Genomic DNA, 23810 nt, shown 5'->3' with positions numbered 1-23810 from the left:
ACTTATAAATATTCATAAATAAATTTCCTACAACTTTCATGTTTTTAGAAAGTGAAGCTAAGTACCTAAGAAAATGGTCAGACTTTTTTTTAATGTTGTAACTGAGTCAACTGATCCAAGAACCCAATGCCTGCCATGTCGCATCAGGCTACACTTCTCTAAATTTAGCAATGTTACCTTTCTGGTAAGAGGTACCTCTATAGGCACTGGAATCACTTCGGCAAGGAGACATCCATAAAAAGCCACCATAAACATGACTGGATCATTGTTGGGGTAAACCAGGGCTACCTATAATACATAATGACATTCAATACAGAGGAATAAGAGGAGACTAACGCTTTCAATGCCACTAAGTGATAGATTTATATATGACACTTAGCATGGACACAATACATCAAACCATTTAATGGCCTAAAGAAAATTAACTTATTCAGAAGGATGCACACATCTAAAAAGATCTCTGTCATTCCCATGATTATACTAGGCACGGTTCGGGGACTATAATGCAATTCATCATCACCATAAGAATTTTTCAGTTAATTCTATTGGTGATTTAGCAGTAAACAACTCACCTTCAGTAGTAAGTTAATTACTTAGAAAACCTAAGGCAATTTACTTTAGTGCAGGGCTAAAGCAATAAAATTAATGTGATGGATCTCTCTAGATAGACTAACATATTAAAGAATAAGCCTTATATCTCTCAGAGAGAACCTACAAGAATTGACGGACTCAATTACCACCTTAGGGCAAACCTAAGGTTTCTTACTTTTTAACAAATTCATTGCATTAATCCTTACTCACTTAACCAACAATGCAAGTATACTAGCAAGAAGGCATTTGGTAGTAGGTATAAGCAATACTGGCAGAAACCATTATGAATTTAAAGTTAATTCATTTACAAAAGATAAACAGTGAAACCTCCATAATATGTTCAAACCTGTGATCTCACCTGTAATGCATCAGAGATAACTGACCCTTCCTAATTTCCTCAAGGAATGCAAAAACACAGAAGTCACGATTGTTGTGGAGTTTGTTCCTTGGCTTGGATATTCACAGATTAACATTTGAAACTTAATTATGTCATTGGACTTTTGTTTCTCCCTTTCTTTCTCTCACTTAAAAATTCTCTTAACTTACTCCCAAGGTAAGTTCAGTTCTGAACCTTCTAGAGTTCTAAAAAAAACACTAAATGCACAAGACATTTAAACAACCCATTTCCTTTCTGCACACAAGTGTCCATGTTGTTAGGAAGACACGAAATTACCTTCTTAGGGTTCAGTGAAGATTATGATACACTCACAAGTCATACTTAAAAGTAAAAGCCATACTTTAGATGCCCTTTGCCAAAATGTATAAGTATTAATATCTTTAAAAGGCTAGTTTAGGAAATTTTGTAATCATGAGCCTACTAAAATGAATTCTGTTGTGTATGTAGCTGGTGTTTCATTCTACAAGCCCAAATGAAAAGTAATATTTCATGATAAGAAGTAATTTTATTTAGAAAGTGAATAAACCCTTTAAATATTGAAAAAAATTTTAATGTCACCTCTAATTTAAAAAGAAATTAATGATGTCAATTTGTTTCTTCTTAGAAGTAACATAAGTCTCCCTCCCTGTCCACACCCCCATAATATTGTTTTGAAAGTTTTATGGGGCATTTTTCAAAGAAAAAAATCAAAGAGTAAACTTGATTGCTATTTTTGTTGTCTAAATATTGAAATATTTATTTACAGTAAGACTTAGGTTTCTCTTTATTTTCATTAGTAAAGAGACATGTGAATATCCTTCAAACTATAAATGCAAGAATTATAACCTGGGTTGGAACCAAACCATTTTCATTTTCTAAGAGTAAGAGTTATATAAATTGTGCTGTTGTACATTAAAAATCCAGAATGTGCATGCTAGAAAATAAACATCACCTCCCTAAAACAAACAAACAAAAAACCCCCCAAAAAACCAACCAACCAAACAAAAAAACCAGTTACCCTGTCTCCAGGTTTTAATACAGGTTCATTTTTGGTCCCCAGTTTATTAAGCAGTGTGTAGGCCAACTTTAAACTTCTGCTCCACAACTTTCCTGGAAAAAGAAAAGTCATATAGAAAAACACAGGCCTACTTCAGCAAGAGGGCATTCAGTTCATCAGCACACCAAATGAGATAACGGCCACTAGCAAATGATACATTAGGCAAGCAGCACCCTCAACACACAGAGAGGCCCTCCGCCACAAAAACTGCTTCACAGTCACTCTAGTTTACGAAAGCCAGTGCTGCCTTCAAGCAAAAATGAAACATCACCGAAAGCTCACTCTGATTTAGATAATATTTCAAATTCTTCTCTGAAGTAATCTGAATATCTTTAGAAATAATTTGATGTGAGCTGATCAGATTTAAAGGGAAGGAAACAAGTTTTTATCACAGGACTGAAAATCAGAAGACAGCTTCTTTCTAAGCTTTTTCTGAAGAAACACTTACACATATGATACTGGATAACTGAAGCAAGTGCAAAGCAAAAGTACGCCTCAAATGACTGAGCATTCCATACCACTGTATTTCAGTGAAAACAGACAATAAAATGGAAATTAACTGTGTGAAACATGTGGATATAGTCAAAGATGTTAAATAAACATGTAAAGGTTTGGCTAGCTGACTGCTTTCTTAAAGGGTACATGGATGAGATTAATGTACAGCTTCTGAAATGAATGCTAAAAACAATTTTAGGGGGAAAAGCCTATTGCTCCCCTCTCCGGCTCCTTTCCCCGACCACCCTTAGAAATTCTTATTTTAGATTATGAAGAAAGTGAAATCATTTTATTTTGCAAAGATATGTTGGTTTTACACACAACTCATTCAGAGGGGCATTGAAGATGGAAACTCATGTCAATCTGTACAATTCTTTAAATAAAAACTATTTCTCTAAAATATTCTATATGGAGATCTATGGACAATGTATACCACTTGTGAAGGTTGAAAAAGGAATCTGTCTGAATAAACTAGTACAAAATCTCACAGCCCAAGTTGAATCCATTCTTCTTGTTATTTAAAAAAAGAAATAATAAAAATAAAGTTATTTTAAAAATTTGTAAAACAAAACTAAATGGAAAACTACTGATTCTTTGTTCATTATAGAATTTTGTGCCTATTACACGCAAGAGGCAGGATGAAGTAAATGACAAAGATCTAAAAAGTAACCAATTTCAATTTTTAGATAAAACCACCTGATTTTTACCATATGCCATTAATCCTGCCCAAATGTCTTCCTAAAATCCTCTCCTAAAGTTTAAACATCAGTGGATCTAAAAAGTCTCTTTCTTCTTTTAAATATCAGCTGGTTTGCAACAGTCCCTTTAGCAAAAGAAAGTATTTGGCAACAGCTGTACTTAGAACTTAGGATTCTATTAAAATAATTTAAAAGATCTAGTGAAACACAATGACCATTAACTGCTAAATAGCAAGATAAAAACATTACCCATGATAATCTGAAGAACTATTTGGAGAAAAGGAAGGAACTGGACTCCTGAAACTCACCGTAAGTAAGAGTGTAAATTGGTTTCCCTGTTACGTCCAGTGCAGTCAGACAGGGGCATTTTGCCTGAGTGGTGCCCCAGCGCTGCAGGGCAGACTCAAGAGCAGGAGGCCAGTTACAGATGACTCCTAATGGCTCTCCCTTCACAGGGGTCATCTGCCGTCCCTCAGGCTTGGGTTGGTTGGGGTCTGGCTGAGGTACTGTACCAAAACAACCCCAACAGGTTATGAAAATAAGATCTGAAGTAAGTACAAATACCAAGTAACACAACTTAGGTCTCTAATCTCAAGTATATTTCCCCTTTCCCTTTATCTTTATCTGGCTTGAACTCACTCTGGGAAAATAAAGGACGTCGTTAGAAATAGTAATCCACAAACTGGGCCTTAATTCATTTTCCCACATAATCGTAAAATCATATTTAATATATTTTACACAACAAATCCTGACCCTGACAAAGCAAATGCCTGAACGTTCAAAAAAACACAAAGCATACATTTCTGTTTAGCAATTTTACAATTTTTAGTAAGCTTGTTTTTAGACCTTTAGTTTGTGTCCAATGTTAGAAAGCCAGGTTCCACCTCACCAGGTTATGTTTAATGATAAAGCATTGAACTATGAATCAGAAAACCCAAGCTTACATTCACTTTTTACTAGTGTGACCTGAGGCAAAAGGAGTTACCCCAGCCTCAATTTTCCTCATCTATAAAATGGGGATACAACAGGGTCATATTGGACTCAGGCAGACAATGGGCATGAATGACAATGTTCCTTCCATGTCTCTATACCTCTGTGCACATCTCATATGGCCAATCCCTTTGCCTCCTGGTGAACTTGCACTCATCCTTCTCAGGATGCAGCTCTAATGGTACCTTCCCCCTGGGAAACCGCCCGGGGCCATTCCTTCCTTAGTGCTTCCACATTGTGTGCTAGTGCACCCTTATTAAAGTACTGAGGATGCTCAAGAGCATCTACTACTCTATAATTTTTTCTCCCCCTTTGACTGAGAGCTCTTTTTTTTTTTAAAAAAATATTTATTTATTTATTTGGCTGCTCTGGGTCTTAGTTGTGGCACACAGGATCTTCGTTGCGGCACGTGGGTTCTTTAGGTGTGGTGTGTGCAAACCCTTAGTTGCGACATATGGGATCTAGTTCCCTAACCAGGGATTGAACCCAGGCCCCCTGCATTGGAAGCGTGGAGTTTTAACCACTGGACCACCAGCGAAGTCCCTTGACTGAGAGCTTTTTGAGAGAAGACATGGTTCATATTCCTCTTATTGCCTAGAGTGCCTAATACATAATGGTTGCTCAATCAATGTTAATTAAATTGAACTGAACTTGGGGGACAAAGAAGAAAAGCACTAGGATCATTAACATGGGCAATTCCAGAAACTGGAGGTGACTAATATTTCATATTCTTTCATATAGACAAAACTTAAGTCCTCTTAATTTTTCTACAATAAACAAGTATTATTCAAACATTAAAAAGCAAAAAAAAAAATCCTGTATTTTCATAGCAGGAAAGATAATTTACATATGGAACAAAAGGCCAAGTATTCACTGAGTGCCAATTATGTGCACAAGATGTGATAAACATTGAGAAGATAAATGCTGCACATATCATTCTTTGAACAAACATTTATTGCTTCTAATAATGCCGGGTACAAGGAATACAGGGTCCATGCCCTCTAGGAGTATCCAGACAGTGGGGACACACTCATACACAGAGCTAAGTAAACATGACCAGTGCATGACAGAGACAGGTACAGAGAGGGCAGAAGAGGGCCATGCCACCCAGCTTAGGGGATGGGGTCTCCCACCTGGAGGAGGTAATGCCTGAGCTGAGTCTTAAAGGGAGGGGAAGGGTAGGGATTAGCCAGGTGAGTAGGAGATGAGAGAAGCATTATAGAAGAGAGGACAGATGGAACGAGCAGCAAGTATTAGAAGGGCAAATGAAATGTGAAATAAATTTTATTTTACAGCTCAATTTAATGACAGGTTGGGGAAACTTACTTAAAATGTCATTCATTTTTCTACTGATACAAAACTAACAGTTTCACTTCCCAACTCACTGCCCTAGGTAAATAATATTTGCATATTCTCAGACCCTAAACCACCAGATTAAGTATAAAAATAAACATGGGTGATTCTAAATAAATAGTTTTCTTTTTATGGACAGACTGTATATATGGTAGGCATAGTTCTGGTCGTAAAAGTCTGTACATTATTGCCATCCATTAGGCCTCAATGCAGACCCTGGGGCACACTCTTCCAGACTTCCAAAGACATATAGATTTTTCTTTTCCAAAGGTAACTGTCATTCAAATAAAAAAATGTTGCCTATTTAAAATTAGTGGAAAGCTGTTAGCTCTATTCTAATTGAGCTCAAGTATGAATATTGCTCAAGTATAACTCTATTAAACCTTGACCTTCACTTGCCTAGTCAATACACAGCACCAAAAAGACTGAAGAGGATATTACTGGCACAGACACCCTGAAAATATCAGTCCATCAAGAAAGATGACCATAGTTCAATGAGTTTAGTGACTCCTAAAGAAACAGAAATTCATCTTAACCTCATATGTCAGGTTGCTTGTTGCTTCCTGCTGTACAAAGTGGGCTAAGACTGGATCTGGTCTACCAACATGCCTAGTTCCATTAAGGTCTGATGTGATCAAAGCCTACTCTTAGCCTCAGGACGTAAAAATGGACTGCAAAACCACCAAGACTTAGTTCTTTGGACGAAAGCTTTTGTTAGATAGAACTATCAAATGGCCACCCTCATTCCATCTATGTCGCCATATAGTCCCCTCCCAATCCTTCTATTAAATTCCAGACATCATATTATTTTATCCCTAAATATTTTTAAAATTATTGAATGAATAAATCACTCTTATCACTTCCTCTAGGAAGCCTTCCCTAACCACACAGATGAAATGGAATTCTTCCCTTCTCCAAACTGCCTGTACCAGTTGATACATATTGACTAAACTCAGCTTTCACCTACAGTATATGTTTTGTCTAAATTGTAAACAACAACATGAGGGAAGAAGGGAGTTACTGTATTTTCGTGAACCTATTTCACCATCTACCACGTTAAAGCAGATACATATATGTGTTGACTGGTTGATTTAACAAAACGACTGGGTTATATTAGAAAAGAATGGGCAGGACTTCCCTGGTGGTGCAGTAGTTAAGAATCTGCCTGCCAATGCAGGGGACACGGGTTCAATCCCTGGTCCGGGAAGATCCCACATGCCTTGAAGCAACTAAGCCCGTGCGTCACAACTACTGAGCCCGCATGCTGCAACTACTAAAGCCTGTGCACTTGGAACCCATACTCCACAACAAGAGATGCCACCACAATGAGAAGCCTGTGCACTGCAACAAAGAGTAGTTCCCGCTCGCCGCAGCTAGGGAAAGCCTGCGTGCAGCAACTAAGACCCAACGCAGCCAAAAAAAAAAGGGCAAACTTTTGAGATCGAATTTGACACTCCCGTTCTAGGATAATGCCAAATAGAAACAATTTCAAAAATTATGTGTTTGTTCCTAATTTCAAAGAGCATATTTCTGTGTTCCATAGTTAGCTCTTTGTTTTTCTCTCCCCTCCCTCTCTACTTTTCATCTGAGATTTAAAATATAAAGAGCAGAAAGCTATGAACTCTTTCAACCAAAAACGATGCCTTGTTCATCCTTAAATCGTATAATACCTAACATGTAGCAACTGCTTACGAAATTTCTAAGGAATATACGTGTTTGTTAATATTACCACTACCTTCCACAATTTCTTCAGAGTCATCCACAAAAAATTCTTTTAAGGGAGGCCTTTTGGGTCGTTTCAGAGTGTTGAGAAGCTGCTGGATTTTTGTGGATACTCTGCTACTGACAGGAACACCTATAAGGGAAAAAATGGTAAGTTAAAATTAATTGATTTTAGGGATATTTCAGTTCCTCAATTCTCTTAGAAGCTTTTATTTCTAATGATGTTTGGCCTTTGTCCACAGTCTCATTCTATTTCAACTGGGCCAAATAGGTACAAATACGTACATTACCATTTTTATGACAACAGAGAAAAAATATGCTATTATTAATACTGTTTAAATATTTCATTTAACATCCCTTTTCACTCATAGCATTCTTTTCTTTTTCCATACTTTTTGTTCAGAGTATCTTTTTGAAAGTATAGACTAAGTGTGAACAAGTGTTAGTGCTGCTGGAGTGCAGACGTTGAAAAGAGGGAGCTCAAGATGATCTGTGTGAGTAGGTCAATCGCAGTATAGTTCTGCCACTGCTGGACATCAGGCACTGCTGTTTATAATTTGAATTTTTTCTGTTTAACTAATATGCCCTATTTAGCTATCAAACAGAGGTGCCTACCATCAGCTGTATCCATGAGGCTGGACCTGTTGGATCCTTTGTGCATGCCTTTAACTATCCCCGATGGCGGTAGATCAATATTTGCGGGGCGTACTGAGGAAGATGATGACGAAGAAGAGGTAGTTGTAGTGACGTCAGGGGGAGCAGAGAAGTTCTCTAAGAGGGAAGAAACCAAAATTTAGAATTATATTACATCAGCAATAAAAATAAGAATCTTTAAATCTTGGAGTTTTTTTGGTTTGTTTTTAAGAAGAAAGAAAACTACATAAATGGGACACTAGCTCCAATAAAACAACCTTTAAAATCACATTTTACTAGCAAGATATAATGAGAGAGGAAGAGGTTAAGCCAGGGCATATCAGCTTTCTAAAATTATTACTCTTGAGAACTTGAGCAGCCTTAGTAAGATCAAATCGCATATCAAATATTTCTCAAAAATGCTGTTTCCTACACAGAAAGTCTGGTAGAAATCCAATGTTATAAAAATAACCATAATAAAATAAAAATTGCAAGTGACTTCAAAATGAAATCAAAGTATGATCATTATGGCTACTAAAAGTCTAGTCTTCTGAGCATTTCTTCATGTTTACGTTGGTTTATCTATGTTTCTTCTTTCACTGAAGGCAGAAATTGTGTCTTGGGAGTCAGATCGCTCAAGTTCCCAAATGAAGAAAACCAGATAAAATCCACTTTTAATTTTTATAAAATAACCAATAGGTTACTTGGATTTACTTGACAGAAAAGGTTCTTCCCTTGCTCTAAGCATGATTAAACAGTGTTGTTACATTCTGCTTCATGTAGGGATTCTTACTATAAAGAAATAATGATATAGTTGGAAGAGAGCCATTCAACAGGGATGTGTTACAAAAAACTTAGAAGAAAACGAAAATTAGAGGAAGCAAAGTATACAATTCGCAAGAATAATGAAAGGTCACTCATAACTATGAAAAAGGGAAAAAGCATAATAAAACAATTTCTAAAATCAATTTGGGAGTAAGCTTTCCATGCCCCAAAAGTCTATAATTACTAGTTTAATATTTTTTAAAGCTTTAAATACTTTGCACAAGTATATTGCATAGTATTCTTTCTGTAGGATAATGTGATAACAAAGCTTTAAAAATAGACATTTTTATTTGACCCAGCAATTCCACTTATAGGAATACATCCTAAGAGTAAATAATCAAACAAATGCACAAAGTTGTGTGTTCAAGGATGTTCATTCCGGTTTCATAATAGCAAAAAACTGGATACTACTTAAATGCCCAAAATAGGGAAACGGCTAAAATAAGCTAGGGCATAGCCATACAGTTGCATATTTTGAAACCGTAAAAAAAAAAGTATAATTCTATATTAATGATATAAAAGATGTCTGTGATACACTGCTAATAAAAGGTTATGAACATTATATTTAGTACAATTTCACTTCTGTAAAAACAAAAACAAAACCTTACATATTTATATGCAAATAAGGTCTAGAAGGATATACGTGAAAGTGATAACACTTAAGTGTTATCCATAGAAGTGGGTTTGTAGATTATTTTTCCTTTTATCTGTACTTTCAAATTTTTCTTTTAGAAACATGAATTACTTCTGTTAGAGCAGACATCTGAAAGGCAATAATGTTGGATAAAATGGTTCCTGTGAGTACCTGAACCAATAACTTTTCACAGAGTGGAAGCAATATGAGATATGAAGTCAGATGAAATCATCTTGTTAACAAAAATTCAGGTAAAGTTAACTGGGTATCAGGAAAATATTTTTAACAAGTGAAACTGCTCTCTTTTAGACAATGTGGGAATAAAACCTGACCCCACCATGGCTCTGTTGCTTACCCTCCCAACAGAAGAGGTGGTGAGCATGCTCATCCATAGCTGCTTCGGGAGGTTCAGTCAATTAAGGGCACAGCTAAGAGTGCAGGACAAGCCGTCAGTTGCTGGCACTTGGCCTTTTAATGTAGGCAAGCATACCCTCAAGGTAGCTATTTTCTTTAAAAATTATAGGCTTAAATTGAAAGGTTTCCAAGTTATTCTTTTCAGAAATCAATTAATAGAATAAAGATATATATAAGGTGAAACAGGAAGGTCACTGATATAAAAATTAAGACACCAAAATGCAAGTGGATTGTTAAAAAACAAGGAAAAGTATCACAGACACACGATGTTCATATACATCACTTAGTGCCATGTGTATCAACTAATTAAGCAAAAGCAGAGATCTGAACTGGATCTTTATCTGCAGATGTCACAGACTCTTAGAACACACACACACACACACACACACACACACACACACACACGAAGCAGAGCCAAGCGAAAGCTATACTCCATAGAGGAGCACTGGCAGCAGGTAGCAGCTCACAGAGTACCAACGTTCTCAGCCCGCACACTCCGTTGTAGCAATAGCACAGCAGCAACGACAATAAATCCAGTCTTTATGCTAAAGACAAAAGGGTCTTATTGATATTGTCTTAGTTCAGAATTTGCTCAGGTTTAATTTTTTTGTGTTTGAGAGAATGTAGACAACAATCCTGGGAAAATCTAATACATTACATCTTTTAACACCTTTTACTTGATGGAATATTCTCCAATAGGGATAAACCACACTAAGACTGGTGTTATATCTTGCAGCTTGAGTATTGCTTATAGAAATAGCTATGGCTTCAGGTGGGCAATAAATACTATGTACCAATAATGCAGACGCTCTCTATCATTGCAAGTGTAATGCTCGTGTTTCCTTCTTTGCCTCATTAACTGTCATGTTCTTTCTGATTCTATTTTTTTTAGGCCACCCTGAAAAACCTAATACAAATCATAACCTATTTCCTGGATACTGGGAGCCAAATGGAACATAATTTGGGCTGCTCGGGTAGATCCAGCTCCTACCTATTCGAGTATTGGCAAATACATCAGCTAGAGACCCACTGGTTCCTTTGACCTCTCCATGGGACAGCGTAGAAGATGCGGATGAAGAAGTGGACGATCCCTGAATTGAACGGTTGATCCAGGACTCAGCGTTCTGTAAGCTCTGTTGCAAGGCAGCAGAGAGCGCAGCTTGGCGTCTCAGAGAGCCCTCATCCTCAGAGGCCGAAGACGTGTCTGTGTGGAATTAGAAAAAAAGAAGTTCTCGATCCTGCCTAGAACAGAGGGCTTTCAGATCTTTCTCATTGATCACACATTCAATTTTGACAGCAGCAAAAAACATTTATATTCTTAAGGTAGATTAATATGTAAAGTTTCTTGAGAATCTCAAGGAAAGGTTTATGAACCAAAGTCTGCAAAAATAAAGCAGCCAAAATCTAGAGGTAATTTTAAGCTATTTTTAAAAACCCATTTTAGAACATTTAAACTTCACTGTTTTTCTGTTCTGAGCTTAATCAGTACCTGAATTCTTCCGGCTTATCTTCTTATGTTCAAATAACCCTGAAGTGCCTCTATATCTTCTTCAGTCTCTTTATTAGAGAACCTTGTGATAGGCTGCTATACTGATTTTCGTAAGTACTTACTAATTAGTGTCTACTTAAAAGAAAATGATCTTGATGGGAAATATAAACGCTTATTTTTGGTAACAACAACTAAAGTGCCAAATAGTGAACTAGGTGTTGAGGAACTGACTTCTTCTTATGTGGAATAAGAAACAGTGCTCAGCCTGGAGGCATTCATGGTTTTAGTGGAAAAGCTAGCTGGTCACAGGGCACAGGTGAGCTCTCCAAACGTGACTGGAGAGGTCACAGATCTGTATTTCTCTCCTTGATTCCCAGTCAGAGAACTGTGAGAAATTCACTGATGTCTGTATTTAGACTGGCTCTGACTTCAGGAAAATAAGGTCTAAATTAGAAAAGCATGTTGAAAAAAAGAAAAATTCAACCAAATATAGGATAGCCAAGGGAAGCAGAAGTCAGGAATTTATTCCAGGGCTCTGAGCTTACGAGTCATACAAGTTAGAGTGGCATTTAGTCTGATGTCAGATAAACCCTTCTAAATGATTTTGAGGGTTATAATTTATGGCCTGTGGATTGAATTTCATTCAATTTTTTTAAAAGTAAATATTCTGTGGTTAGTCCTGCTGAACTCCTTCCTCTAACTCAGGTGAAACTGTGGGTCCAGGTTCTATTACTTTGGTTCAGAGAGCCAAACAGATAACTAACAGGGCTAGAACACTGCTAAAACCTGACAATGGAAATTCGAACAAAAGACTAATTTAATCTAGAAGTCAAATAGCGCAGATCCGGAGTAAGAAAGTTAGAATAATGACTACATCCTTGCTTCCTGCTCTGAACTACCTCTGACTCATTCTCCCACACTGAAGGAGATCTGAGGCCCAAGACTTACTTATTTACTTACTTATTTATTTATTACAATGTACTACTTAGCTACATAATGTGTGCTGGGAACTGTCAGGTTCTGGGGATTCTGAGATGTATGAATTCTTCTGAGACAGTAAATGCCCTAAGAAGGCTTACCATCTAATACAGGAGATACACAACTCCTCAGACTATTTCATACGAATATAACAGATGCTAGGAAATGGGGTGAGCAAAGGGTTTCACAGGAGGGGCACCAATCTCAGTCAGGGATCTGAAGTACTTCTATGTAAATGGAGCACACTTTGAGGAGGTAAGGAAGGGCAAAAGATGAGGCTGGAGAGGTAAACAGTGACCAGACCCCAAAGGGATAAAGCGATGAGGTTCTTCAAAAGGAAAAGAGATTTATAATTAAACAGAGGGTGATTAAAGGAAAATACAGAGAAAGAAAAGTAACAGAATCTGTAACCTTTTACTTAAGGAAAACATTTTTGCATAATCTCCAAGAAAATATTCTAACATTTCATCTGTACCTTGGGAGGCAGAGATTTCAGTCTTTGCAAATATGCTTTAAAAAAAAAAAAAAAAGAGTACATGTGGGAGGAATGGGACAGGTGAATCTGACCCTAAGAATAAAGTATTTTCGGGGTGATACATCTCAGGATCCCACAACCTCCACTGTATTTGCAGGCTGTCTTTACTGAATCAATTGTTGTAATCTGTGTTAAGTCTAAAATCAGAATAACTCAATTTTAAAAGGATAGTAAAACCAGTATTTTCATGATTAGGTTTATGGAAAATTGGCTTCATTATGTTCCTATATTGGATCAACATGTAATTAGGTATATTGTTTCAATTCAATTACCTCATTTGCCTGCCAGTCCTCCTCAGAGTGTTTAGTGACTACAACTGTGGGGAGGCTTACTGTAGTGGAAAAAACATGGCTTTGGTGTCCTCCTTCCATTTGAACTCTGGGGTCCACCACTTACTAGCTATGTGACTTGGGGACAAAATTACCCATCTGAGAAGGTTGTTTGCTTGTTCGTCCGTTCAACAAATACTCTAAGTACTACACTAGTTGGTAGGAATAAAATGGTAAGCAAGAAGACACAGTCCCTACTCTAACAGGACTTAGAGTCTTAAAGGAGTTCGAGGCAGGCACCCAAGGAAGTGAGACCTCAACCAGGGTGGAACGGTAAGCAGGAATTACTTATGAGAGGAGAGAGGAGAGTCAGGTAGAGGGAACAGCATGTGAGAAACCTGGGAGGGGACAGGAAACAAAGCACATTTGTGGATCTGGAAGAAATGAGACCAGCTGAAGCACAGGATGCAAAGCTGGTACTGACCAGAGATGAGGCTGGACGAGTAGACAGCACTGGGTTGCTAAGGGCCACATAAATCAGCTGAGGAAACTCGCCTCTGTGCTAACTGCTGTGTGAGACCACGAAATGAGACAAGCTACAGAGAGCACCAGCAGTGCCAGCATACAGCAGGTGGCCAATAAACATCAAGTCCCCTTCTGCCCTGAAAAACCCACCCTATGTTACCTCACAGACACAAAACTGTGGCTGTGAAATGCTTACAACTGATCACATGTTAATATCGCACAAAATGTAAGCACTGCTCTAGGACTATGTCTTTTTAAAGATAAAAAACAAGCTCCCTTAAATATTCATACATTTATTTGGTACCTATTTTTTTTTTAAAGTAACTGTCACCCATGAAATTGTTATGGATTAGCAGAAAATTGGGCAAGATTAAATTAATATTAATAGAAATAAAGCTATCATTTTCCCACTGATTCTGCTCTGGTTGAACAGGAACTCACAACTCTTATCCATCATAACTAAAGCCCTTGCCTAACTTCTTGTATATTATGAATATAATAGGTCTACACAACAGAAAACTATTTTGGAAACGCAGTTTGACCTTCAGGTTATAACTGATGTGATTTTAATACAGTATCATTTAATACTGATCACCAGAAGCCTAAAATCCATTTATAACCAATTAGGAAACATACAAACAATTAGTTTGTGGACTTTAAGGGAAGAAAAGTCCTGAATTTATTTACTAACTGCTGTAGCACTCCTTAGCCATTTGTGGAAATGACTCCCTTATTCTTGGTAGAAAATATATCTATTATATCTAAAAATGTTTATCTTAAAATCTTAAACACCTACCATATTATCTTTCCATCCCACTCCTGGGTATCTACCCAAGAGAAATGAAAGCATATATCTATCTGCACAAGGACTTGTACATGAATGCTCATAGGTGCTTTATTTGTAATAGCTAAAAATGGGAAACAACTCAAATGTCCATCAACAACTGAAAGGATAAACAAATCGTGGCATATCTTTATGATGGAATACTACTCAGCAATAAAAAGGAATGAACTACTGATACACACAACAACATGGATGAATCTCAATGTAATTATGCTGAGTTAAAGAAGTCAGACCTTCGACCCACCGAAAAGAAGAACAACTGTGTGATTCTATTTATACAAAAACATGAAACTCTAGAAAATGCAAACCAATGTATAGTGACAGAAAAACCAGATCAGTGGTTACCTCATGGGGAGGGGGAGAGTTGAGATTACAAGGGAATTATGAGGAAACTCTTGGGGGGTGATAGATATGTTCATTACCTTAATTGTGGTGATGGTTTCACAGTTTTGCTATGTCAGACATAGCAAAGTATTATGCTTTAGATATGTGCAACTTATTGTATGTCGATTATACTTCAACAAATCTGATTTTCAAAGGTTTGTAGGGGTGAAAAAGATGCCTTGGTGAGAGGATGGTAACATCGTAAGGTTAGTCTATACAACCTGAGGGTATGGTGCAAGGTGCAAAAGTTCCTGGAAAGACAGCGCTTGCCACTGGGTTCTGACAGCTGATACCCAAACTAGGCCCAGATACCAGCTTAGAACAGCAGGTAAGTCAAGATTCACTGAAAGAAAGACCTCATCCTAACAACTATTCCAAAATATGCCACATAAACTAGGCCAGAAAATGGGAGTTTCAAATAAAGGAAACAACCATTAACCATTGTACAGTTAGTGTACAATATTCTGGAGCCCATGAAAAGAAATTTTTGTGTGTGTTTGGGGTTGGCAGGTGGGAAGGGGTGGTATCAGGCAGGAAAGTGTCATGTTCGCTTGCATTGGTGGGTCAGGGGAATTAAGGACTTCCAGAACCTTCAAGAGAGGCAAAGGAAGTTTCCATGTAGGCAAAGATAGATTTTGACGCTTAGGAGGGAAAAGCTTTAGAGACCCAAGAAGGGGCAGTCTGGGAGTAAAAGCATATATGGAAGAGGAGATTAAAAGGTTAGTTTGGGAAGCAGTCCATTCTGAATTTACGTTGGGCTACAAATTCTGAACAGATTAATCTAGCACTAAACTCAACAAGGGTGAGTACTGATTCACCAGACAAGGCTTAGGGAGATGTTCAGAGCTACTCAAGAGATTTTCCAGCATCTCACAGTAACCTGTGTGGACAGAGAGCTGGCTGGGGCTGAAAATCACTATGTAGAGCCTAATCAGCAGAGGCCCATGCACTGCCCGACCATTAACATCCAAACGGGGGTATTTACGAGGGAGGGGCACTCACTAGTAATAATTACTCCGGGCTCACTCTACCTGTAAGAGATCTCCACTGTTTTTCTAGGTATTGTCCCAGGTCTATGAAAAAACATCTCACAAAATGAACTAATATTACAATTAATATTGGGGTGAGAAAAGAGGTTTTTTTTTTTTTTAACTTATTACCTACTTGAAAAGTTAGACCAAACATGCAGCAATTGTTAGAGCTCCAAAATTACCAGAAAACATTTACTTGACAGTATGGCAGAATGCGAGGCAATATGCCAAGTGGGAGAATAGGCTTTTAAAATCAGGCTGCTTTGAATTCCAATCTTAGCTCTGCCCCACTGATAGCTGTTGGGCAAATCAGTTCTTACGGGTCTTAACTCTACTGTTTGCTGTTGTTGTTCTTTTTCTATCGATTCTCTTTCATGGTGGATCTTAAAGAAAGAAAAAAAAAAGAAAAGAAAAAGAAAAAAAAATTCAGCGGATCTTCGTCTGTGGGGATCGTAAGTCCCTGGATTGATGCTGCATCCTTCCAGAAACCATTTGTGTCCCGGGTTATCATCAGCCTAGGACCACTTTCTAACGTTAGTTCTTACCAGGCAGGCCACTGAGATTCAATTCTTGTACCTACTAGCCACAAATTGTTAGGGAAGGTCCCTGACCCCATCATTCTAAGGCCAGGCAACAGGCACGCTTTCTCGACAAGGTCTTCTTTTGCTGGCAGGTTCATTTTTTCTAGTTCCCCCTTCTGCTAAAGGTGTGAGTCCCTCTTGGGGTCTCAATTCCAGCTTCCAACCTTACACAGGTCCAAGGTTTTATATTTTCTACCCTTATAGTAATTAAAATTTAGGCCCCTTGTTTACTGTCTCCCCTCTCCCTTGGCAGCCAAAGTCAGCTCCATCTCATCACACTGATTTTCAGTGATCCTTCTCTTCCTCTTGCTCCTGTGTGTATTTAAAAGGAAGCTGGTTATATTCTATCTAGCATTTCGAAAGAGAAAATTTCTTTCCTCTCTTTCTAGGAGAGAACTTTCAGGTTATCTAACTGACTACACAGCTAGAAACAGATGTCGGAGCAAGTTATTGAGTCTCTTTAAATCTGTTTTCTCATCCGTAAAATGGTACAGAGAATTGTTGAGAGAACAAATGATAAAAAATATATATGTTAAGCACTTAGCCCTTTGACCAGTACACAGAGGTACTCAAGAAATGGTAACTATGAAATTACTTTTCTTGGAAAACCTTAAATTTTACAATAACCTATTGAAATAAACAAATTCAATCTGATAGAGTGGGTTTTTATTGTGCTTTGGCTTAAAGAATATTGAATACTAATCGTCCAAGTAATTACGGAGCTTTGCTCATAACCCATACCAATAATGAAAGTATGTTATTAAAAGATCCAAATCTATTAATTAGACCACGTTTATAGAGGTCTGATTTGCCATATCTGTTTACTTTGTGGTTCTGAATAAAATTAGAATATTTTGGGGAAACTCTCCAAGTTGGTAACCATCTATTATGTGTTTTGGACTATAAGCTCTCAGAAGGCAATAGCTATTCAATTTGCTTGGAATAATACCCATTCCAGGACCACGCATACAGGAGTATCTATTAAGTAAAAAAGGACTTCCCAAACCTGACACTTCAGTAGAGAAAAAAGAAAATCAAGAAAGGAGCCTGACACATAATTGCTGAATGACCTGGGGCAAATCACTTAGTGACTATAAGGTTGTTTGTTTCCTCATCTCTAAAGAAATCTGGACTTCACAATTCTCAGAGTAGTTGGTTATGAGGAACAAATGAGGCAGCACAGCCACTGGTATATGGAAGTCCTTTACATAGTGTAATCCTATAAAGCATTATTAAAGTGTGTTAAAAGTATAACAATATCCCAGTCTCATGGGCATCATTTTCACATATAGAAATGCAGAGAGGTAAATTTCTCTTTTGTCCGGCCCTATGAATTACTACTATAGGTACTTTCAAGCGGAGACCTGTGGACACAGACCTCTACATTTTAGGCTTCATTTTATGCAAGTCAGTCAAAATACCTTACTGTGCTTTGGGGTCACTATGTGGTCTATTTGTTCATCTGTGTACCCTCAGAACGCAGTGTAGGCTAAGTCCACACGGGTGCAGAAAAAGCTTAGAGGAGAAAAAATATATGCTGTAGTTTTTGCATTGTGTTTATCTGTATGAATGAGTAATAGTGTTACACAAAGAACCCCTACACAGAAAGAGCTGAGGTAATTGCCTCATGACATTAGTAAATGGTTTCAGCACATAAAGGGAACTGGATGGCAGTAATTCAAGCAGTCTAAAAGACTATGTAAGAGGCCACAGGCACTAAAAGAACCATAGATTGCTACCAACTTGGAGAATTTAAATTTTCCAATCCACAAGACAGAAGGCAGTGCACATATCAATAAGCAAATTTTAGGCTGATTGACATTTTATTATTTGAGAAGGATTTATGAACAAAAGACAAATGATTTCTCATGCTGTTTGCCATATTTTCCAGACTATATGATACTACGAATAAAGCCAAGACTTATGACATAGTTTACTCCTTAAATCCTTTTTGTTAAATCTCTCCAAAAACAGCTCTAAATTTTCATCAGTTAAGTAATTCCGATACTTATGTGTTGGGTGCCTCCCAAAGAAGCCGACTGGCCAGTGTGCTCTAGCAGGTATCCCAGAAACTAGGTTCACCTGGCACAGCACATGCAGAGTAAGGGCTCTGACTGAAAACATGTTTTGTGATGTGTGTGGTGTGGCTTCTCAGTGCACAAAGGACAACACAACTGAAATACTGTGAAATTTGAGGTTAATTTTGCTCTGCAAGACTGGCACAATTTTTCTAGAAAGAAAATCACAGCAAGGTCACTTTTATAGCTGCCTCGAAAATCAGTCTATAACCAGCAATAATTAACGTCAATTCTCCTCTTCCTCCCCACCCCTTGAGCACAGCTTCAGCGTTTCCTCTAAACTTCAGGGTTTGGGGGGCTATCAGAGTAAATATGCAAGATGAAACCTACCTGCCATCCCTGGGTTAGGCTGTAACAGGTTCTGGGAGATAGCGAGAAAGGGTTAAAGTGCCACAGCCAAGTCTCTAACCGGTGGTTCTCAGATGCTTGGAGAGAATGGTATCCAAATCCTAACCCACGAAGAGCAAATTCTATCCCCCCACATGAAAGGTGCTAACGGAAGCCTTATGATACAGTCCTTCCCACACATTCCCTCACACTGGAACACAGGATTTGTCCCAGACACGTGCGTTATTGTTGAACAAGAGCATCAAGATCCAGCTCTATGTGGGGGCCACGTTAGAAACCGCTATGTGGGATACTCTCAATGCTCATGCTGGGAGAGAATTCCTCTTCTATCTGACAACACTGATGTCTCTAAGAGCCTATTAACATCTCTCATGTACTATTCAGAGCTCCCGGAAGAGGACATAAATGGATAGGAAACCTTTTTATTTCTCTGCTCTGCTGAATAAAGGTCTTAGGAGAGAGGACTGAATCTTTACAATCATGAAATTATTAAAACCACAAGGTGATCACGAAAATGATGCCTCATCTTTAAGGCTGCAGACAGAGGAGAACATTACTGTTTAGAAATACAGAGGCCTGTGGTGAATGCCAAAGGACTATAGTCTCATTCAGCAATGAATAGCTGTGATTTAGAGTTGGTAAATTCCCCTCAGGCAATGACTTTTGTAAGGGGATAGAAAAGGTTTCCATTCCTTCCGAGCATTCTTAAGATCCTTTGCTGCACTCTCACATTTCACCCGAGGCCATGGGAGCAGACTATTTACTGTGAAACTGCATTTCTTTAGTACAGTTCTGGAGAGGACTGTTTCTAAGAACTCCCAGTCACATTGATCCCTACCCTCTGCCATTTACTACAACTGAACCCTCAGCTGCGCTGCAGCAGAATCTGCCAGGAAGGAATAGCTACGAAACTGAGAGCCCCCTTTGTCCACGAGGACCCAACTGGTGCTGTACTAATGCGGAAGGGAAGCCATCCAAGATTCTGAATGAGTGGGCTGGAAGTATGCACCACTATAGACACAAAATGTCTCATTGTGATGGTCTGCAAGAGGTATCCTGTGTTACGTTTTGAGAAACACTTGAAGCCACAGAGCTATTTCTCTTTTGAACATATTGACACCACAGATGTAAAGAAAAAAAAGCACACACAGTTAATGAGCCCACAGCACACCCAAATGCTCTGAGAAGTTAGCCAAAACCTAGAAGACTATTAATATAAACCCAGGCCAGGGAATAGGATCAGCGTGAACAGCTCAACTTGACGGCTGTGAATCAAAGTCAACCACAACAAATGTAACCTTCTTGGGAATCTCCCCCAAAAGACAGGGTAAGTCGCTGAGACCAAAACAGTACAGGAAACATTTTTCCCCAAAGATTTCATTACCAGTAACATGATGGTAGCGAGACAGATACTATACTGAGGCTGTGAAATAGATTTACTATGTTTAGTCTCAGAGGCCTACATCGAGATTCTGTCCGTGATTTCATCTAACAATTTTTTTAAAGCTTTGGGAAAGATTCTGAATAGAAAAGACAACTTGAAGTTGTTCCAGTTGCTCCCCAAATATGAATTTATGGGGGTGGGGGGTAAGGCTTCCAAGCCTAGGGGATGGGGATGGGCCTCTTAGTTCCCGCTGATCTCCTGATCCTATTATAGAAAGTGGATTCTTAAAAACATATACAAAATATATTAATACATATAAACACATTTACATACGTCTTCCAGATTTATTATAACTTTGCATGACTTCTCTCTCTCATGACACAAAAAAATTTTGTCCCAAGACCACATACTCCTGTGATTGTTGCAGAGAAAAAGCATCTGATTTAGAAGTATAAATTTAAAGTATAGGAGTATAAAGTTAAAGACATATATGACTCTGGGTCATATTTTGGGTGTCAATGAGAATAACCATTACATTTAACCACAGAAGGATATTTCTTAGACCCTGAGCTTTGGCTTTATTTATTTATGACTACATGAGTTTGGAGATTACAGCAAGGAAATGCTGAAAACTCAGAAGGAGATTTTTTTAAAAAATAGCTTTACTCTTGAGGCCTCTCTTTGTGTGTGGTTTATGACGCAACAATCAAAACCCGTCACCTTCAGTGTGTACTCTCATACACCTCTGATGACAGGACAGGAGTTCTGGCTCCTACCTCAGAAAAGAAAAAGCAGAAGTCATTTGAGAAACATCGAAGTAGTAACCGTCAGACAGAAAGCTTCTGATAAACCTACCGGGAGGTGTGCAGGCATCCGCAGGAGACTGGACAAATGTGGACCGCCTTTTGGTTGGCATGGGCAAAGCCATTTTCTGTTCTTTATGCTTTGCCAGTGCAGCTTGAACTGCTTCTGTGTGGATATCTGAAAGATTAAACATTTGCATTTATTAGGTCCTGGTTCTCAAAGTGTTTACTTCTGTGAGCTGAACTATCACTGCCTCAATCGTTAAAAAGGGATGTTTAGGTGACTTTTATTTATCATTTGCGTTATAACAAAAATGAATATGAAAAAGAGACAACAGAAGTAGTCAAGGATAATTTACAGGGGAGGAAAATGAAGCCGAGGATGATAATGAGACTGCTCAACACAGCAGAGAAGGAGCTGACGGAGATGGCGGTGGGGGTGGAGAGAGAGGAAAAGTCTAACATGGATCTGGGCCAGGTGGGGACCCGACCTCTGAACGGAATGCGTGCTGTGCAGGTGCCTACAGGACACTCTCTGTTCTTCAAATTTAGGATTTGCTTAGCTGTCTGAAAGGGGTTGAGACTCCTCAGTTCTATACCACAGGAAGAGAAGGGCTGATTTTCATCTAGAAAATATAAGGGCTGATGGTACTTGTTTGCCACTCTGGCCACAAAAGAATTCAGCTCTCCACTTGAATGTCTAATAGGAATCGCAAAATAGCATATCCAGGCAGAACTCCTGATTCTCCACTCCCATCCCCAAACTCAATCTACACTTGTACAAAATAGGATCATACTATACACAGTATTTTGCACTGTGCTTTGATTTTTTAACTCTTATAAAATCCTACCGAGGTAGATAACATTTGAGGTGGCTTCCTGGATCACAATGATTTCCTATTCTCAAGGAATGGGCCCAATCTACATAAGCAAATGACCTTTAAAGGCCTGTCCCTTGTAAGAGCTGGACCAATCGGATTGTTTTGGGGAGAGGGGGGAATTGAAACTCTGAATCAAGAAACCACAGCTCCTAGAGTGGAGCCACTTGAATGGCAGTGCCCTAGAAAGAAGGAAAGTTCTTGAACTTCAAGGTTGAGATCCCCAGAGCTGTCTCTCCTTCCTAGAGATTTCTCAGCTGTTCCTCTGCTTCTATAAACTACCCCAGCCATTTAAGCTAGACTGAGTTATCCTATTTCATGCAACCCAAAAACCTTCACTAATATAACTAGAAACATCTTTCTATGTAAATGCAGGTCTACAATATAATATTAAAGGGCTGTGCAGTATTTCACTGTATAAATGTGCCATGATTTATTTAAATAACTGTGTTTCCAAATTTTTGCTACTATTCATACAACTATCCACAAGAATAATTCGGTATTTTCATTTTAGCACATATGTCTAATCCTATATCCTTAGGATTAATTCCAACAACTGCTGAAACGTATTTCCTAAGAAGGAGGATTTTTTTCTTATATAGCCACAGTGCATTTATCAAAATCCAGAAATTCAAAATTGATACAAACTATTATCTAACCCACAACCTATATTCCAACTTAGTCAACTGTCCCAATAACGTCATCTACAATTTTCCCCCTTTTTTCCTGATCCGGGACACTATACAGAATCACACATTACATTTAGTTGTCATGTCTCTTCATCACCCTATAATCTGTAACAGTTTCTCAACTTTTGTCTTGTATTACCTTGACATTTTTGTACAGACTAGTTACACTGTAGAATGTCCCTTAATTTTGGTTTGTTGATATTTCCTCAGAACTAGATTCAGGTTATGCATTTTGGCAGGAATACCACAGAAGTAATGTATCTTCCTGAAACAAGATATCAAGATGCATCTGCCCTGTTACTGGTAATAATGACTTTACTTAGTTAAGATGGTGTCTGCTAAATTAATCTACTGTAAGTTACTATTCTTTCCTTTGTGTAATTAATAAATAACTTATGGGTGAATACTTTCGAGACTATGTAAATGTTACATACTTCCTTAAACTTTCACCCACTAGTTTCAGCATCCATTGATAATTCTTGGCTGAATCAATTATTATAATGGTTACAAAATGGTGTTTTCATAACTCCATCATTCCTTCTGTATTTATTAGTTGGTATTCTCTTCTAAGAAAAAGCTTTCCTTTCTCCACTATTTATTTATTTATATCACCATTTATTTATTTATATTTGGACCTATCAATTCTCATTTTATTCCATGACTAGTCTGTTACTATCGTTACTTATTTTGATGTTCATATATCCCAGCTTTGGCCAAAAGAAGCCCCTTCAAACCACTTCTTATATCCTTTTGATGTATTCTGGTCACTTTGAATGTTCTTTGTTTCGTGGTACAAGATGATCCATGCTCATCTGGTATGTTCCCTGCTCCAGCATTGGAATTATACATTTCTCCAAGGAGCTCTGGCTCCTCTTAGTGAAGAATGGTATTTAGAAACCAAGATCCTAGAACTAGGAGTGCTCACTGCTATTGGGGTCTTTCTTCTAAGCCTTTTCAGTGGATAAAGGAATATAAACATAAACCAATATACACACATATGTATCTATATCTATTTTCATCTATATTAAAAACCATGAGTTCACATTAATACCTACAATTCCAATTCAACACCACAGAATCCATTCCAATCTTCCCCTTTCCATTTGTAAACTCCCTTCTCTAACAGTAAAACACCTGGTTCACAGTATAATCAATATATTTTACTCATTCATTCAATGCCACAATACACAGAAAGTAGTTTCAAAA

At 38.0% G+C, this 23810-nt stretch overlaps 1 protein-coding gene across 6 annotated transcripts in view; it reads right to left on the bottom strand.

Annotated features, from left to right (window-relative positions):
- DIP2B (DIP2 acetate--CoA ligase B (putative)) overlaps positions 1 to 23810 on the bottom strand; it is a 239195-nt gene that overhangs the window by 56844 nt on the left and 158541 nt on the right. For 4 of the 6 annotated variants that reach the window (XM_022572180.3, XM_089920703.1, XM_089920702.1 and 1 more), the window contains 7 exons: positions 21090 to 21215; positions 10780 to 10992; positions 7898 to 8053; positions 7296 to 7415; positions 3526 to 3723; positions 1986 to 2077; positions 178 to 288 (listed from right to left, as the gene is read on the bottom strand). In XM_022572180.3, coding sequence (XP_022427888.1) covers positions 178 to 288; positions 1986 to 2077; positions 3526 to 3723; positions 7296 to 7415; positions 7898 to 8053; positions 10780 to 10992; positions 21090 to 21215 — 1016 coding nt within the window. Of the gene's footprint in view, positions 1 to 177; positions 289 to 1985; positions 2078 to 3525; positions 3724 to 7295; positions 7416 to 7897; positions 8054 to 10779; positions 10993 to 16025; positions 16116 to 21089; positions 21216 to 23810 lie in introns of those variants that run through there. The other 2 variants (XM_089920704.1, XM_022572182.3) reach the window with 2 other exon arrangements.

This window comes from Delphinapterus leucas, chromosome 11 (assembly GCF_059928025.1).
Source record: "Delphinapterus leucas isolate spDelLeu-1000000601 "Yukka" chromosome 11, BTC_Dleu_Yukka2, whole genome shotgun sequence".
In the NCBI taxonomy this organism is placed as follows: Eukaryota; Metazoa; Chordata; class Mammalia; order Artiodactyla; family Monodontidae; genus Delphinapterus; species Delphinapterus leucas.
The sequence above is the reverse complement of the archived record's forward strand: the minus strand, read 5'-3'. Positions and strand labels throughout refer to the sequence as shown.